This window comes from Perna viridis, chromosome 1 (genome assembly GCF_037379345.1).
Source record: "Perna viridis isolate PV_CMFRI_1.1 ecotype Kerala chromosome 1, ASM3737934v1, whole genome shotgun sequence".
Classification (NCBI taxonomy): Eukaryota; Metazoa; Mollusca; class Bivalvia; order Mytilida; family Mytilidae; genus Perna; species Perna viridis.
Genome location: NC_142445.1, coordinates 69,373,325 through 69,393,104, shown reverse-complemented (window position 1 = coordinate 69,393,104; position 19,780 = coordinate 69,373,325). Strand labels below are relative to the sequence as shown.

Here is a 19,780-nt window from a genome sequence, read left to right as displayed (position 1 = left end):
TCTTCACGGTCTATCAATCATGGCATTGAAAATCTGAAGTTCTGTACCACTTAATTAAAAAAAAGCATTCTACCCCATTCGTCTTTCATTCTAAGAAACAAGATGGTTTTCTTTTCAATGTATAATATTTTTAGGCTGATTGAATTACTACCTTGCGACAAGAACAAAATGGTCGTCAGAATTAAGACACAAGTTTTAGAGGTCAAATAGATACATTGTACTTGTTAAAATATTCAATTTCAATCTGATTTCTATAAAGCACAGATAATGTGAATGTCGATATCTCTACTTTTACTGTCTGCATGAGTTAATTCCCAATAAAAGGCGTACAAATTAGTAACATAGCAATGAAAAGACAGTAGAATAACAATATATTTTGTTGTTGTTCCTGATCGATGTTAGTATTCCTTCTAATCGATCGAGTCATCAAAATATGACCAGCTTATCAATGCATCCGACCCTATGGATGTTTATGAAATCTGACAGGCATATCAATTCCTCCGACCCTATAACTCCCATAAACATTTATGTTTTTCACCACTTTAATTTGTGATATAACTAAAGGATTTAACCAGAACAGAGACCTTCGACATTTTTTTTTATTGTAATCAAAGCCCAAATGTGTAAGTATATAGGAATAAGAATAAGATTTTCGCTCAGTCATAAAAAAAGACGATGATTACAAAATGTCTACACATGTACAGGTTTTGGGCTTTTATATGGTAATGACCATTTTCACCGTGTCCAACCCCTAACAAAGATATTGACCAGGGAACCAGATTTCGAAGACGGTAGTGTTTGAATGGGTTAAAATATTCATGAGGTAGGCATGGCTATATATGATTTGTAATATGACCAATAAAAATGCTATATTACACAGTGCGTTAAATATGCTAATGAATATAAAGCGCGGCTACAGTGATGTTATTGTTTCCCGCCAAAATTCAGCACAAGCTGTTCTGTCGAAATTGTCACAAAATTTCAAAATGCGAAGGAAAGACTTATACATGTACTACCAGAGTCGATAGGTGACGAAAAAGATTTTTTTTTACCTTTTTCAGATTTCAAAAGAGGACGTCGATAACCTAGCACTGTCCCAATTTGCGGGGAAGTAGTGTATCATCATGATATCACTTTTGCAGATTGCGATAAAAATAGAGAAGGATTAAGCTTTGTGCCCGGAAGGACACATGATGATATGCTTTTCCAGTTTGAAAATTCTGTCGCTAAAGATTCGTTTTATGACAGAAATTTAGTCTAAGAGAGCGATTTCGATCTCTTTCAAACTACTCCAGCAGTGCTAGAGGTTGTCTGGCAAGCAATTTTCTGACTTGGTGCCATCCTAACCTCTATCATCTGATATGTTGAAAGCCACCGCAAATGTGAATAAGCTAAACATGTGTTTTAAAATATTTCAAGCCTTTTTTTTTACATAAAAGAGTTTAACCTATCGGAAATCAAAATTAAAATCCTAAATTTTTGTTAAATACCTAGAAAACATTTGTAATGAAGACAGTTTCAAAGTGACCAGCCAGTTTGAATTAGGTCACTAATTTTACGGAATACAGTCAATTTAATTTGACAAATCGAACTTAAAGATGGTAAAGGCAATTCGTTGTACATAGTCGTCCAGTGTGGTGGGCGCGTTTTTCAACAAACGGTCGGCATTCCAATGGGAACAAATTGTGCTCCTCTACTTGCTGACCTATTCCTTCACTCTTATCAGGCTGACTTTGTAGCTTTTTTGATCCGAAAGAAAGAATATCGTTTAGCTAGATCTCAGCTAGATCTCAGTTCCGCTATATAGATGACGTATTATCTTTAAACAATCCTAATTTATGTTCTTTGTTGTGAATGTCTGTTTTCCATGTCTGGTCTTTGTCCCTGGATTACATTCTATTGATTACCGCTATAAACTTGGTTCCCTTGATTACTCTTTGATACATCGCATCTACCCCAAAGAACTGAAGATAAAGGATACTACAGACACTACGAAGTCCGCCTCATATCTTGACCTACACTTAGAAATCGATGGTAAAGGAAAACTATTGACCAAACTTTACGACAAACGTGATGACTTTTCATTCAGAATTGTCAACTTTTCTATATCTGTAGCAACATTCATTCGGCACCTATGTATGGAGTGTTCATAAAACAACTCGTATGTTATGCCAGTGCTTGCCGAAACTACGCAGACTTATTGTATCGCGCTAGAATTCCAACAAATAGGCTTCTGGAACAGGGTTATGTTGCTACAAGATCGAAGTCATCACTACAAAAGTTTTATGGTCGTCATCATGAACTCGTGAATCGTTACTGTGTATCCATCTGCGCCATGAAAATTGATTTGTTCAACGTGTCATAGTATTTCTTTCCTCTTTCGTCTACCCCGGCCTTGACTTTTTATGAGCAACTCGGCGGGTGTTTCTAGAAACGTAGAGGACGCTTACCCTATCGGTGCACCTGGTCCATGCTCCCAGTTTTTAGTGGAGTCGGAGTTGCTCATTTGCTTTTGTTACTTTGTATGTATGATTTTAGTTACTTTATGCTCTTTGTTGTGTATGTCCGTTTTCCATGTCAGGTCTTTGTCCGCGGATTACACTCTTTTGATTATCGACATAACCTTGGTTCCCTTGGTTACTCTTAATTTAATATCTTCGTTTCGCAAATTTAAAAAATCCGTAATTTTATCAACCGGTTGTACACATTCAAAAGCCTGACAAACAAATGTAAAGTTCATTTAAACTGCTTTAACAAAGGATTTCCGGGATGACTGGATTTTCTCATCAGGTAGGTCATTTGTTTTTCTTAAGTGTAGTCACCTTCTCCCATGTAATGGTAAAGAAATTGTATAAAATGGTTTAAATGGTAAATATTTTACTATAATTCTACCGATTTCAAAGTCCGTCGGAACGAGCGGTATGCAATATAGCACTCGGAAGTAAGAGGTTGGGGTATGGAGGAACGGAATTCCAACCTCTTATGTTCCAGGAGTATTTCAAAAGCCACTTTTGAACTAGGACTAAACTTCTGGCGAAATGCAGGATGCAAAAGATGGTTTTTCTACAACTGTCACTGATGAAATTTCAAATATTGTGAATGACAGAATGAATGCTAATACATACAAAAAGAACACTAAATGGGCACTAGGTGTATTCAACCAATGAAGAACGGGTCCATACGCAGAATGAAGATGCAATAATTGAGTTACACATGATGGACGCGGAATGTGTGAATTACTGGCTTGTTATGACGGCGAGGACTGGGCACTTAAGTTCGCAAGGCAGATCATTTTGCAGGACCAATATGCATACTTGACTACTATGAAACATACTTAAAAGTAATTAAGTCTGATGTGTTTCACTGTAAGCCACTTGCTGTCGATGTCCAAGATAAGCGTCGCAATGGAAAATCTCCGTTAGGAGTTAGTAAGTTAAATGGTTTAAATGCATGAAAAAGGAGGGTTGGTAGGCAACTTCACAAACCACTCGAGGAAGCGCACGTGTGCTACTGCTCTTTACCAAGCAGGAATAGATGGACAAGATGAACAACAAAAGGCGTAAGAAAGTACAAGACCGCTAGCTCTAACATTCAGAAACGAGTCTCGGACGTCTTGAATATCCCGAGGGAACATTGAAAAAGGGTATCAAGGAATCCGATTTAATAGAATTTAAAACTGAAAATGCTGTGGCCGAACGCGTTCTAAGAAGTAAAAAGCACTGTCTGCGTGACATCACAAATACGGACATGAATGGAACTGGACCGGAGAGATCTATAATATTTTCTAATTAGGGCTCCGCCATTAGTGGCGGTCGCCAACATAGTGACCACTCTGTCCGTCCATCCGTCCATTATAAATCGTGTCCGGGCTATAACTTGTTTGTCGTTCGATGTAGGCTTTTTATATTTTGTATGGGGTAAATCACTTAAGGACGATGTGTCGCGTACCATTGATGTTGGTCTATAACCATGAACCTCAGTGTCAAATTCCTATTTGTAACTGACAGACTCGTGTCCAGGCTGAAACTTTTTGTCTTTCGATGTAGGCTTTTGATATTTTGGCTGTAACTTTTTTTGTCATTAGATATAGTTTTTTTTTTATATTTTGCATGGGGTAGATCACCTAAAGACGATGTGTCGCATACCATGGATGTCGGCCTATGACCTTGAACTTTGACATCCAGGTCAAATTCCTATTTTTCACTGACAGACTCTTGTCCCGGCTGTAAATTTTTGTCTATAGATGTAGGCTTTTGATATTTTGGTTGTAAGTTTTTTTGTCATTCTATGTAGGCTTTCTATATTTTGCATGGGGTAGATCACCTAAAGACAACGTGTCGCATACCATGGATGTTGGCCTATGACATTGAACTTCGACCTCAAGGTCAAATTCCAGTTTTCTCTGACAGACCCGTGTCCAGACTTTATTTTTTTGTGTCTTTCGATGTAGGCTTTTGATATTTTGCATGTGGGTAGATCACCGAAAAACGATGTGTCGCGTGCCAGGGATGTTGGCATATGACCTCGAACTTTGGCCCTGAGGTCAAATTCCAGTTTTTCACTGTCCGGGCTATTAAAATTTCAATTAATTCAGCTTTATTTTTGAAGCCTGGATTGTTTTTGTTGTGTTGAAAAAGAGGTGGAGCTTTACCGTGCATTTTCAGCGTAGTTATTGCACTGCTTTTGGCCCATCCTACAAATGGTTTTCATATCGAAATAGTTTTGAAATCATTCGACAGTGCAATAACTTTCAAAATATGGAAGTTAATGCATTCTGTTTTAAAATACCAGGTTTTAATGCACATGAAAGATCAAAGAATTTATTTAGTCATAATTACAAATATTGTTAAAGATGTTCTACGGAAAATACATCCAGTTGTTTCAGAGGAGATGATTTCAAGGTTGAAAATGTAAAAAATTGTAAAAATTCATTGCAATCCATTTCCAGACCCATAACTCATTCATTCGTCAGCGAGACTTTCTGAAAATTTAGGCATGGCAATTTTATTCGGTGCACGATTCTAGCTAAACCCAACTGCTTTAAAAATTGAGTTACGTGCAGCAAAATTCGGCAATTTGACTCCAAAGGTAAATTTTGTTTTAGTAACAACAGCCGTGTTTTTTTGCCAGATAAAAAAAAAAAACAACAACAACAAAAAACACGCACAGATTGGTAAGGATATCCTACATAATATCCATGCAAAGTTTTGTTTCAATCCATCTAGTTGTTTCAGAGTGGAAAATTTTCAAAGTTTGAAATGTAAAATTCGGGAAAAAAATCCATTTCAGGACCCATAATACATTCATTCGTCAGCAGATCTTTCTGAAAACTTTGGCGTAGGCCCATCCCATCATGCCGAACTATTTTAACCCTGCCAGATTTTCGCTAAACCCAACTGCCATTGAATTATTTCAAATCATCTTCCAAATATACAGAGGAAGATGTTTACAAAATGCTGGAATTTTTAATCGACAACATATTTGTCTAGTGTGGTGGACGTGTGTTTCAACAAACAGTCGGCATTCCAATGGGAACAAATTGTGCTTCTTTACTTGCTGACCTATTCCTTCACTCTTATGAGGCTGACTTTATAGCTGATCTGATCAGAAAGAAAGAATATCGTTTGGCTAGATCCTTCAATCTCAGTTTCCGCTGTATATATGACGTATTATCTTTAAACAATCCTAATTTCGGGGATTTGATACATCGCATCTATCCAAAAGAACTTGAGATAAAGGATACTACAGACACGGTGAAGTCAGCCTCATATCTTGACCTACACTTAGAAATCGATGATAAAGGAAAACTATTGACCAAACTTTACGACAAACGTGATGACTTTTCATTCAGATTTGTCAACTTTCCTTTCATCTGTGGCAACATCCCTTCGGCTCCTGCGTATGGAGTGTTCATATCACAACTTATACGTTATGCCAGAGCTTGCCGAAACTACGCAGACTTTTTGTATCGCGCTAGAACTCTAACAAATAGGCTTCTGGAACAGGGTTATGTTGCTACAAGATTTAAGTCATCACTACAGAAGTTTTGTGGTCGTCATCATGAACTCGTGGATCGTTTGGTATATCCATCAGCACCATGAAAACTGATTTATTCAACGTGTCATAGTTTTCCTTTCTTCGTTTGTCTACCCCGGACTTGACTTTTTTATGAGCAACTCGGCGGGTGTTTCTAGAAAAGCAGAGGACGCTTACCCTACCGGTGCACCTGGTCTATGCTCCCAGTTTTTAGTGGAGTCCGAGTTGCTCATTTACTTTTGTTACTTTGTATGTATGATTTTAGTTACTTTATGCTCTTTGTTGTGTATGTCTGTTTTCTCGTATTTGTCCCTGGATTACATTCTTTTGATAACCTTGGTTCTCTTGATTACTCTTCTAAAATTCTGCAACTTGGCCCAATGGTCTATTTTTTGTAACGGCGGTCATGTTGTTTGCCTACACAAGGATCGTTAAAATACCGTAAGGAACATTCATGCAAATTATGGTATGGTTACATTCTGTCTTGTAGTTTCAGAGGAAAAGGTGTTTGAGAAAGTTCACGGACGACGACGACGGACGATGGACATCTAGTGGTGGCAATCGCTCGCATGGCCTTCCGACATAGCTTTAGCAAAAAATCACAAAAAAACTTAAACTGTTTAAAATTAATTCTTTTCGAGAAATAAACAAAGGACTCTCAATATTTCACCTGGTTTAATAGCTTTAAAAAACTAAGAAAAGTCAAAAACCTTCGACCAAATTTGCACAGATAACATTTGTCATGATCCTGGACATTTTGTTGTTGATATTAATCATCATTCTACGTATTTTAACTGAACAACAGGCTAAAATTGGGAAAAAAATCATAAAAAATTAAATCAACAGATTTTTCCCAAAATTGCACCAATCCTAGATCTTTAAATACTTTATATGTAGTGCTTGATATGTTTTTTTTTTTACAATTAACATGAATCATCAGACATTATCAGTTATTATTTTGTTAACAACTAAAAAACACTTTCTTGGAAATAACTCCTAGAATTGTCATCAGATTTTTTCTGAAATTTGCACCAAAAATAGATATTGAAATACTATATATTTTCTATAAGGATGAATAACACAAATAACTTACAGGGCTGTCACACTTCTAAGGGTTAACTATACAGATTATTCAGTGAGACTTACCAGTCTAAGGATTAACTGTAAAATTCTTTTACTGGGGTTGACAACAGAATAAGGGCGAATTATATGAATGATTTCGTGGGGCTTTCATAAGTTTAAAGATAAACATTATGAACTGCACAGATTATCTATTGAGAATTTCACCAGTGTAAGAATGAACTGTATTGACATTTAGTGAGGATTTCACCAGTCTATGGATGAACTGTATGGGTTATTTAGTGATTTCATTAGTCTAAGAATGAACTGTATTTATACAAGTGTAATTTGGCTGTGACCTGTCCAAGGATGAGCTGTTAGATTATTAAGTGATGATGTCACCAGTCTATGGATGAACTCTTTGGATTATTTAGTGTTGATGTCACCAGTCTATGGATGAACTCTTTGGATTATTTAGTGTTGATGTCACCAGTCTATGGATGAACTCTTTGGATTATTTAGTGATGATGTCACCAGTCTATGGATGAACTCTTTGGATTATTAAGTTAGGATGTCACCAGTGCAAGGATGAACTGCATTGACATTATAGTGAGGATTTCATCAGTCTATGGATGAGCTGTATGGATTATTTAGTGAGGATTTCATTAGTCCAAGGATGAACTGTATCTTTAATTTAATAGAGCAGTGATATGTTGAAGGATAAATTGTATGGATTATTTAGTGTTGATGTCACCAGTCTATTGATGGATGAACTGTTTGGAAGAGTAATCAAATGAACCAAGAATACAGAAGAATGTAATCCAGGGACAAAGACAACAAAGATTATAAAGTAACTAAAATAATACATACAAAGAAACAAAAGTAAATGAGCAACTCGGACTCAACTAAAAACTGGGAGTATGGACCAGGTGCACAGGTAGGGTAGGCGTCCTCTGCTTTTCTAGAAACACCCGCCGAGTTGCTCATAAAAAGTCAAGTCCGGGGTAGACGAAAGAGGAAATGATAACTATGACACGTTGAACAAACCAGTTTTCATGGTGCAGATGGATACACCGTAACGACCCACGAGTCCAAGACGACGAAAACTTCTGTAGAGATGACTTCAATCTTGTAGCAACATAACCCTGTTCCAGAAGCCTAATTTTAAGTAGTCTAGCGCGTTACAAAAGTCTGCGTAGTTACGGCAAGCTCTGGCATAACGTATGAGTCGTGATATGAAAACTATACGCAGGCGCTAAAGGGATATTGCCACAGATAAAAGAAAGTTGACAATTCTGAATGAAAAGTCACACGTTTGTCGTAAAGTTTGGTCAGTAGTTTTCCTTTACCATCAATCTCTAAGTGTAGGTCAAGATATGAGGCTGACTTCACAGTGTCTTTAGTATCCTTTATCTCAAGTACTTTGGGGATAGATGCGATGTATCAAATCCCCGAAACTAGGATTGTTTAACGATAACAGGTCATCTATATAGCGGAAAGATCTAGCTAAACGATTATATTATAGTGAGGATGTCACCAGTCTACGGATTTACTTATTTTATTTATATTTATATTTATTTAGATAAGTCAAGAACATATAATACAAACATAAAATCAGTATACATATACACATAGACATAGACGTACACAGACAAAGACATTACATGAATAAAAATTAGCATTTATATGTAATCTTGAAACTTGTCAAGGATAGCCCATAAAGCCGTACTTATAAAAAAGGCTTATTTCTAATGGGGTCCTTAAAAAGAAAAGAATACATGAAAAATACTTGAATCTACTCATGAAGCATTTCACATTTGCTAAAATATTAACAGTTTATGTAAATACAAATTTATTATATTAAAAAGTGACATTTTGTAGTTAAAAATAAATTCATTTTATTCTCTCCTTTTGGCTTCTTCCGTCATAAAGAGCCTAACTTCAGTTTTGAAAGAATTTTTTTGGTTACATTTTTAACAGTAAGTGGTAATTTGTTCCAAGTTTGTATAGCATGATAAGTGAAACTATCTTTACTACATAATTTACAATTAGGTATACTATAATTTAAATTTGAAGCACCCGTTGTATTTTCTCGATTCATTTTGAAATTTTCACACAAATATTCAGGTGCAGTACCATGGTAAATATTAAAAACATGGTAAATTCTAAGTGGGTTCACTCTCTCTAGTACCGAAAGCATATTGACACTGTCAAATTTTTAAAAAATTACGCTTGTTCTGGGTCCCAGGCCGAGAATAAACCTAACAACTATAAGCTAACAACTTTGTTTTGCAAGATTTGCAATTTTTTTGGCTAATCCTGCCCCTAAACTACTGTACCAAGAGGCACATGAATAATCAAAATAGCATTGTATCAAAGATGCTGACAGTGTTATTCTCGATCTGGAATCAAGACATTTAGCATTTCTATATAAAAATTTCAGTCTCCATTGACTTTAGAAACAATATTTGACACTAACTTTTCAAAGTTCAAATTACTATCAATATAAACTCCGAGATATTTGACAACATCTGTAGCTTTAATTACATGATCATAACATTTATCAGAAACAAAATAGAGATTTGTTTGATTTTTCTTTTGGGACCAAATACATCTAACATATTTTCGGTTTTACCTAAATGTAATGATAATTTATATTATCAATCAGCCAGTCTGAACACGGCTCTAACACACTTCCTAATGTGTTTGGTATTACATTTGGATCTTGATGTGAAAATAATATTGTACTATCGTCTGCATATAAAATTAGTTTACATTTGTTATCTATGCTGACATATCGTTCACGCAAGTTAAAAATAGCAGAGGTCCCAGAATGCTACTCTGAGGTACACCATAAGTTACATTCATTGGTTCAGACATAGTATTATTTACAGACACAAATTGTACTCTTTGCGACAAATATGGATGAAACCAATCAATTAATTGTATACCCATAACTTTAAGTTTACTGCCTAATATATTATGGTCGACAGTGTCAAAAGCCTTTTGCAGGTCCAACATTATCAAACCGCTGGCATTGTTTGTCCTCAGATAATCTAACAAATATATAAGACAAGTACCTGTCGAGTATTTTTGCCTAAAAGTAGACTGTAATTGGATACTTTGATGAGCACCATCCCGTATAAATCTTACTGAGATTTCGTCTAATCTGGTGTTTTTGGAAGGGTTTAAAGATAAAAGTTCTTTAAAAACGAAATCCTCTGACACTGGTTGTAAAAATAGATTTTTTTTGTTATCTGGATTTCTCCTCTTATGAAAATCTAAAAATAATTGAGAGGTGACACTATATAAACCTTTTGCTTTAGCTAACTTCTTAGTAAGTTCTGATGAGCTGTATTGATTATTTAGTGAGGATATCACCAGTACAAGAGGGAACTGTATGAATATTTAGTGAGGATGTCAAGAGTCCATGAATGAAGTGTATAGATTATTAAGTGAGGATGTCACCCGTCTATGGATGAACTGTATGGATTATTCAATGATATCACCAGTTTAAAGATAAACTGCATGGATTCTTTAGCGGGGCTATAATCAATCTATGGATAACTTTATGGATTATTTAGTGAGGATGTCACCAGTCTATAGATGGTTTGTGAGGATTATTTGGTGATGATGTCACAAGTTTAAAGAAGAACAGTATAGATCATTTAGTGAGAATGTCACCAGTTTTTCGATGAACTGTTTGGATTATTTAGTAAGGATGTCACAAGTCTAAGGATGAGCTGTTGGGATTATTTAGTGAGTATGTCACCAGTCCATGGAAGAACTGTTTTGATTATTTAGTGAGGATGTCAAGAGCCGATGGATGAACTATATGGATTATTTAGTGAGGATTATATAGACAGGAGGTGATTCATGCATGTCAAAAACCCACGGTATTCAGTTTTATTTCTTGTTCAGGAACAGTTACTTATCACATAACATGTTTAAGCTTTTCATTGGGTTGCTGTGCTTTTGACATAAAAATTGTATAGATTGTACTTGAAATTGACACTTTGTGAGAGTTGTTGTTCTTGATTTTGCTTGATTTGGTTGATTTTAGGAGGAGATAAATATATAATTTTCTCAAAAGTGCAGATTTGAATATGGAAATAATTATCGCTATGTGAAAATATAGCATATATATAGACTGAAAAAGCACCATTTGTTTGGTGGGTTTTTCTACACTAGAAATCACTTTACCATTGGTAGTGTCTGAATTTTATGTGAATTGGTACTTAAGCATTTAACATTAAACTTTTATTTTTCTTAGATTAAAAACAAAAAGGCAAGCCCAGAAAAGATCATTGTATATGAATATATGACTCAGAGTTAAACAAAGAGTCCAAAAAGAACATTTTAATAATTCTTTGCCTAGAAAATAGCTTTCTGAATACCTTTCCATAAAAAAATTAACAATTATACAGCCTTTAACAGTTATATTGCACTTAGTTTTTGTTGAAGTTCCGATGGTTTAAATAAACCAAATTCTGTAATTATTCCCCCTGTAATCAACTCAGCTGGTGTCACATCAAATGCAGGGTTCCAACATCCAATACCTGTAATTCATATAAAAGCAAAACCATTTAGTATGCAGAAAAAAAAAACAATCAATTCAGTTAAAAAAAAAAAACAAAAAACAAAAGACTTACAAAATGTGTAGCATATACCCTCCAAAGCAGCACTACACCATATATGGATAGTAAAATATATATTATAACTTTAAAGTAATATTCAAGATCCATGTATTTGACTAATTGCCTCTGAGATTTTCAATATGAAGTGTTTTAGGCTATTTTTATTCTTGCAAAAGTAGAGTTTTGTTTCCCTTTTATAATTGCTTAAAGTGTAGAAGTGACCTTCTGCCACAGGTGGTAGATTTAAATATTGTGATCCACGCTTTGTGCTAGTGGAGTATTCCTTGAGCTCAATTGGTAGAGGGTCTGCTTACAGTGTTTGGATTTCGATTCACAGTTGGTACTGTTGTAATTGTGCACTACTGTGACAAAAAAAAGCAATTCAATACAAATTACAGCAAAATATTTCTCTTACCTGGAGCAGCTATCCTGGATCCATTTACACAAACCATCTCTTCATGAGGTCTCTCCTCTATAACAATATGGTCACCAGTCGGTAATGTACTGTCGTAAGAAGTGGTTGGACATGCTACATAAAATGGAACCCCATGATGCTTTGCAACTATTGCCAACTGGTATGTGCCTATTTTATTTGCAGTGTCACCATTAGCAACAACTCTGTCAGCACCAACTATAACAGCAGATATCTGGTTTTTCTTCATCAACATAGCTGCCATACTGTCACAGATCAGTGTTCCTGGCATTTTATCATGGACTATTTCATATGCTGTAAGTCTTGCTCCTTGATTGTACGGTCGTGTTTCTGTACAGTATATTTGATTTAGTCTTCCCAGGCCATTAATATACCTTACAACACCTGTAATAGAAATGTATATTAAGTGTATAGGTGTATAATAAATAACACAGTACATGCAGTTGACTGAAAAAAAAAAAATGACTCATTTGTATAACAACCATTCAACTCCTTATGTATTATTGCAAAAAGGGGAATCTTAACCAAATTAACCCAATTCAAAACATGTAAAAAGGTTATTTCACCATAAACAATTTAGTAATTATTAAGATAAATATCATAATATAGTCTTACCTTAAGCAGAACCATAACCAGCAGAACCCAAGTAATCAGTATCACATATAATTATAAGAGATTACCTAAAACAGTACAGTAACCAGTATTACATGTAATCAGACCTGACCTAGAGCAGTACCAACCAGCATTAATCTAGGAACCAGTATTAAATAAATCTACTGTAATCAAACCTTACCTGAACAGAACAGTACCCAACAGTACCCAAGGAACCAGTATTACATGTAATCAGACCTGACCTACAGCAGTACCAACCAGCTGTAACCTAGGAACCAGTATTACATAAATGTACTGTATCTAAGCAGTACCATAACCAGCAGTAATAAAGGAACCAGTATTACATACATGTACTGTAATCAGAGCTTACCTAAATATTACAGTAACCAGCAGCAGCCAAATACTAGTAATAAATAAGGAGAAAGGATACGGTGAATATGTCAGAGGCAACAACCCCATGGGTAAAAATGAATGTCAGCAGTAAATGTACTGTAATCAGAGCTTACCTGAAGTAGTACAGTAACCAGCAGTAACCAAGGACCTGATATTACATACATGTTCTGTAATCAGAGCTTACCTAAAGTAGTACAGTAACAAAGCAGTAACCAAGGAACCAGTATAACATACATGTACTGTATCAGAGCTTACCTAAAGCTGTACAGTAACAAAGCAGTAACCAAGGAACCAGTTTAACATACATGTACTGTAATCAGAGCTTACCTAAAGCAGTACCATAACCAGCAGTAGCCAAGGAACCAGCATTACAATGTGTTAGAATATTGACAGAATTGTTTCCACAGCATCTCAGAATGTCATCACCACCAAACTTTCCCATTTTTTTGTTAACATTCACATCATTTTCTAACATTTGTTCCATTTCCTCTACTATCCTGTCAAAGCAAAAAAAGTTAAATAGAAATTATGGAGCTCATGGGCTTATACATGTACTAGATCTTAGTGTTCTACATTTAACTGACTAAACACCAAAAATTTGACATAATTTAAGATTTTACAATATTTTTAGTAGATGTGAAAGGGGAAATGTAATAATTCAGCTGGTACAACCAAAACAACTTAGTCCTAGCAATCTTCAATGTGGAAATAATATGCTAAATTTTAGTCTAACAATTCAAATATAATTAGCAAGTAAAAGTTTATTTTTTAATCATTAGTCCTCATACTAATGGTTTTTTCATCACATTTTTACCATATTGTACAATATCAAATACACTATAATATTCCTACTTGTTTTTCATAACCTCTACAGTCATGTCAGCCTGACTTATGTAATCCTTAACTTTCTTAGTGAACAGTTTTGTTGCTTCCTGCATGTTAACAGCTGTTGGTCGAGATGTTACAAGGTATTCTAATTTGTTGATGACAAAATCAGCCAATGTTTGTTTATCAGAGAACTGCTTTGGAATCAATTCTACAGTAAGACTCAGACAGCCAACTATAGCTATAGCTGGTGCACCTCTCACCTGTAAAACATATTAATAGTATCAAGAGGGAACAAATGACTGCTTCTACATGTAATTCTATACGATAAGAGTTTTGCCAAGCACAGCATGATATGACTGCAGCATGTTGAACTAGTCTAGGCACAACTTAAATATATGGACAACAGTTTAATATGGACAATATGGGCACAACAACTGGTTTGAACACAATGTTGCACAAAATATGAAAGTGGTTAAAATTGATAGAAGCTCTGCTTTCAGTGTCCTGACCAAAGACCTTTGCCTCTGACCCCTATTACTCGAAAATCACAAGAGATATCTGAAAGGTGATTGAAAAATGCAGGCAGAAATTTTCATAAGGAATCTAATAAAGCAAATCAAAATTGATCCATAACTAGAAAAACTGTGAACAACGTTCAATAACTTGATACCCCCATGCCCCATTTTGATAATATGCACCTTTTAACCTCAATTTTGATTTGGAGTAACATATAAGAGAAGGGTTTCCCCCATCCCAATATTAACAAATGACAAAGTCCATATTTTACTTTTGAATTTTAAACCCCAATTTGACACAGATCAAAATCTAAAATAGGAATTGCACAATGGAAACATATAATAAAGATTCTATTAAAATTTCACTCCATTCAATTAAGTGGTACAGGAGTAATGGATAAGAGATGGACAACCCTTTGTTCCCATATAACCAAATGACTAAGTCCATGTTAAGCTATGTGAAACCCCCAAATTGATTCTGACGAAAATCTAAAATAGGAGGTGTACAATGGGAACACGTTATAAAGGTTCTGAGAAAGTTTGATTCAATGTCATTCAGTGGTGTAGTAGGAGTAATAGATAAGAGATGGGTCCCTCCTGCATAATGGAAGGATGGATGCACACCTCTATCGCTATATACTACCCACTTGCACCCACTTTGCAAGTGGGGTATAAATATAAAAAGTTGATATTTTGAGACATGGCCTTCTTTGGCTCCTTCAAACTAGAAAACTAAGAGATATCTGAAATCCAATTGTAATACAGTCTGGGATTTTCATAGAAAATCTAAATATCAGACAAAAAAAAATAAAAAGCTTCACCTAGCGCAGCATGATTATGACTGTAGAGGTCAAATCTTGAAAAGTTGCGGCAAGTGTGGACACAATATTAATTTTTGACACACTTAAGCATAAAGACTTACAATTTATCATGGGCAAAACAATTGGTTTGGACACCATTTTGAATTCAATTAAAAATTTTCAAAATCTGACCAAAAAAAAGTCAATTTTTTTGGGGGAGTGAATCTGATTGAAAAATGCAGGCTGGGATTTTCATGAGGAATCCCAAAAAAAAAAAATTTCAAAATCAAACCAAAACTTTTTTGGGTGATGCCCAATTTGACCCTATATAACTTGAAACAGACCAAAACACAAAAGAGCTACTGACTAATTTGTTTACCAAAATTAAATAAGAAACACAATAAAAACAATAAATAAAATCAGAGAAAAAAACATTCTACATGGGTTTTAATAGAAGGTAGCTGCCACAAAGTCCAAATTAATTAGGAACCTTGCTTTAGTGGTTAGTAAAATCATATCAAAATTTCTGAACAATTGGTCAACCAAAACTTAGATAACACATGAAATTGACTACACCATAATGTTATTTTTTTTGCGGTCCCTAAGATTCCTCAGGACTCGTATGTCAAAATTTAAAAAAGATCTGATAAGTTTAACTCAGGTTGTTGTAAATAAACAAAACTTTAAAGACACCAACAAGGCCTGAAGAATGACCGCTTGGTACCATTATATGTCTGCAAATTTTGTTTGCAGTGTTATAAATCATAAAAAATTTCTGGTTTTCAATCAATGAAAGAAATTACTTTACATTATTAAACATACAAATGTACTTGTACTCATATTAGGAATCATTTGTTCAGGGCTCCTTCTTCATACATACTGTGATAGATACAAAACGGGAAATAAATTGAAATAAGACTGCTGTTAGGAGTAAAAGACTTGTATGATCATTTTTACAGAAACTCAATGAAATATAAGTCCTATAAAAATGAAGTTTGGTCTAAAATTAATTGCAGCAGAATGTTTTCAAATGAAATTTGCTGGAATATATTGTAAAAATCCACAGAAAAAAACCCAAAAACCATAAGGTGAGAAATTTCGAAACAGATTGTGAAACTTTATTGGAAAATGGAGGCAACTCCTGCTAAAAAAATGTTTCCCTTCTTTGCTTGTCAAAAAAAAAAAACAACAACTAGATGGACTAAACTGGCTTAATTTGATGCAACATAATTGTTACTTCTCATAAAACAAGCTTATCATAATTATATTTGTATCTTTATTTTATGTATTTAATAGCAAAATTTAAAATCTAAGAAAATGTCTAATTTGTACATTCTCTTTTCTAATGTATGACTTTTTTAATTAGCAATAATGAGTGTATTTGTCTATTATAAGAACTATTTTTTTTTAAAATAAAATTTATAAACCTCAAAAGAGTAAGTTTTACTTATATTTGTCATTGTAACCTGATATCCTATAATTTTAAGGAAATGGGAATCTTTTTGGAAAAATAAATCAGATTCAAAATTTTAACAAGCTATGGAACTTCTGTTATAATGAATGCATTTATCCTACATTAATTGCCAACATGTAATTTGGTGCCATATACAGAAAAAAAAAATAGGTTACTATTTTCCAAATTCACACCTTTTTCAGCAGTTATCTCCCTTATTCAATAAAACCCTGGAGAAAATTTCACTTTGACTATTAAAGTATTCTGCCCTTTAACATTTGTTGATTTTATTAGGCAATAACCAAAATTCATTCCAACAGGTAGAAGAATTTTTGAATAAATATCCAAAAACAAGTTTTTTCAAATGAATCAAGTTCCATCATTCAAATCCAAATACCAGAAATTACAAAAAAAAATTGAAAGGGAGCTTACATCAATGGGAAGAGACAATTTACTATAGAAAGCTTCATGAAAATTAATGGAACAATTTTTCAGTTATAGTGTGAATAATGGATGGACACGAGTATACTCTGTAAAAATGGCCTTATAATAAGACAGTCGAGGCGTTTTCTACCTTTGCTTGTCTTTTTCCTAAAATAACATTTCTGTTGATGAAGTACATGCATGTGCAAGTTTTATCAGATTTCAAGAGGATTTTTTTGGGGAAATTCAAAAAAGTACAAATAGATTATTATGCACTCAGGGGAATCCAGGATTTCAGGTAAGCTGTACCTGTGTATAATGTTGTTTTGGGGCAAGCTGCAGTCTGTCCTGAGGTGTGAGGGATTCATCGTTGTTCATTAAGGACCCATGGGTGGCCTGAGCTAACATTTTCCATCCCAACTGGTTTGTCTTCTCTTTGACATATTCACCATATCCATTGTTGTTATATATCATCAATGGACTTAAAACACAAGCCTTTCTTGACACAGGCACAACTGTTTCAGCTGTTAGCATAAGTTTTCACAAGACTATAATGAGAATGGATATGGTGAAAATGTCAAAGAGACAATAAATCCACTGGGATGAAAATTGTCAGCTAACATTTAAAGAAAAAGATTATGATTGGTATTTACTAGTTACTGCTAGAGTCTTTTAAAACACATTAATTTATAAAACATCATTAAGTCAAGTACAATAAGATAAAATAAGATAAGATAGTTTTATTCACCAATCACGGTACTTTCGCATAGAAAAAATAGATAGATAGATAGATTGATAGATCGATAGATAGAATATCACATACAATACATGTCCATATACAATACAATAAAAAACAATACATCATCAGTGAATGTATGACACTTAAATGTACAATGACACAAATTGTGTTAAAAGTCAAATTTTGACCCATAGTTGATATGTAACGGAGGATATCCCATGAAACTCTTAGGCCTATTTCCAATGGGGTCCCAGATGAAAAATATAACTTGTATGTTAAAAAATAATAATGAACAACAACTGGCTCAAGACTTAGGCAGTGCCAATAAATAATCTGGGATTACCAGATACATAAAATCTAAAATTGTATTATAATTTACTATATAGTGAAATATCAAGAAAAGTTTGCTTCATTTTATCAAAAAGAAAAAAAAAATACCTTAGATTTAAATGCATGTGAGCTTTTGGTTGTTTTAATATCAGATGGGAGACCATTCCAATCTTTGATGGCATTATAATAAAAAGTATTTGCCGATTGTCCATTTACAGATGGTACATAAAAATTAAATTCATTGTGCCTAATGTTATAAGAGGTAAAACTCTTGTTTTTACAAAATTATTTCTCATATAGTGAGGGCATTTGTTATAAAATATTTTATGAGCGTGGTTCAGTCTCATTTGTCGAACTCTATTGCTGACATTTAAAAATCCAACACTGTCAAATACGTTATAATCAACTCTATACCTATAATCCAAGCCTTTTATAAATCTTATTATTTTACATTCGCATAATTTGTAGCTTGTTTTGTAAAGTTTTGTTGACATTATTAAACCATGCTGAACAAGTGTAGTCAAAATGGCATTGTATTAATGCCATACAAAGTGTTTTTCTTGAATGTTCAGACAAGCACTTTGCATTTCTATATAAAAATGTCAACCTTGCATTTGCTTTTTGCAAAATACTATTAACTATTATGTCACCAGACAAGAACTGGTCAATTTGTAGGTCTAAATATTTAACACTATTTTGAGATAAAATAGTGTGATTATTTCATGTAACACTGAACTCTTTAATTTTGTTTATTTTTCTTTTAGTGCCGAAAAGTAAGCACTCCGTTTTGCCCAAATGGAGGCTTAATTTATTATCCACAAGCCATTTACTACAAGATTGGAGTTCCTGACTAAGTTTTGAAGATATAATATCTAAGTTCTTATCAGAAAATAAAATTGCACTATGATCTGCGTAGAGCAACAGTCTGCAGTCAGGGCCTACACTGGCAGACATATCATTTACATAACATAAAAATAACAACGGACCCAATATACTTCCCTGCGGGACCCCACACCTGACACAGAAAAAATCAGATTCAGTGCCGTTAGCACAAAATTTCTGTTGACAGTCAGTTAAATAAGATTCAAACCATCTAATCGAAAGTACATCCATGGTTTAAAGTTTTTTACATAATATTTGATGATCTACTGTGTCAAATGCTTTTTGTAGGTTGAGCATGATCATGCCAGTATAGAGCCCTCGTGCAGTATGGGACTTAATGTAGTCAAGTAGATGTATCAAACAAGTATCAGTAGAGTACTTTGATCTAAATACAGATTGTAGTTCATACAATAAATCATGTCAATGATTCATCATATCATGACATATGATTCTTCTAAATTAACCTGCATTTTCTTAATTGCATTCCAGCCATCTTCAGCATTACTTATTTTAATGTATTCTGATACTGAAGGTAGTAACAACTGATCTAAAATCATCAGAGATCCTTTGCTGTACTTTATTGCCTCAAGGGTCATTTTTGTACTTTCACTTTATCAGCGTCGTCTGAATGTCGCCTAGT

At 34.2% G+C, this 19,780-nt stretch overlaps 2 protein-coding genes across 2 annotated transcripts in view; one reads left to right on the top strand and one right to left on the bottom strand.

The window, feature by feature from the left end:
- Positions 1 to 2,713: 2,713 nt before the first annotated feature.
- The window catches only part of LOC148630162 (uncharacterized), a 40,251-nt gene continuing 23,184 nt past the window's right edge, over positions 2,714 to 19,780 (top strand). The window contains exon 1 of the mRNA XM_088562077.1: positions 2,714 to 2,790. Within this exon, the coding sequence (XP_088418203.1) occupies positions 2,770 to 2,790 (21 nt within the window). The 5' untranslated portion in view covers positions 2,714 to 2,769. The remainder of the gene's footprint in view (positions 2,791 to 19,780) is intronic.
- On the bottom strand, positions 11,440 to 19,739 carry LOC148630163 (methylthioribose-1-phosphate isomerase-like). Its single transcript, XM_088562098.1, has 5 exons — positions 19,605 to 19,739; positions 14,023 to 14,258; positions 13,498 to 13,667; positions 12,148 to 12,549; positions 11,440 to 11,654 (listed from the first exon to the last, which is right to left on the bottom strand). Exons 1-5 carry the CDS (start codon positions 19,734 to 19,736, stop codon positions 11,533 to 11,535), a joined length of 1,062 nt encoding a protein of 353 aa, XP_088418224.1. The 5' UTR covers positions 19,737 to 19,739; the 3' UTR covers positions 11,440 to 11,532.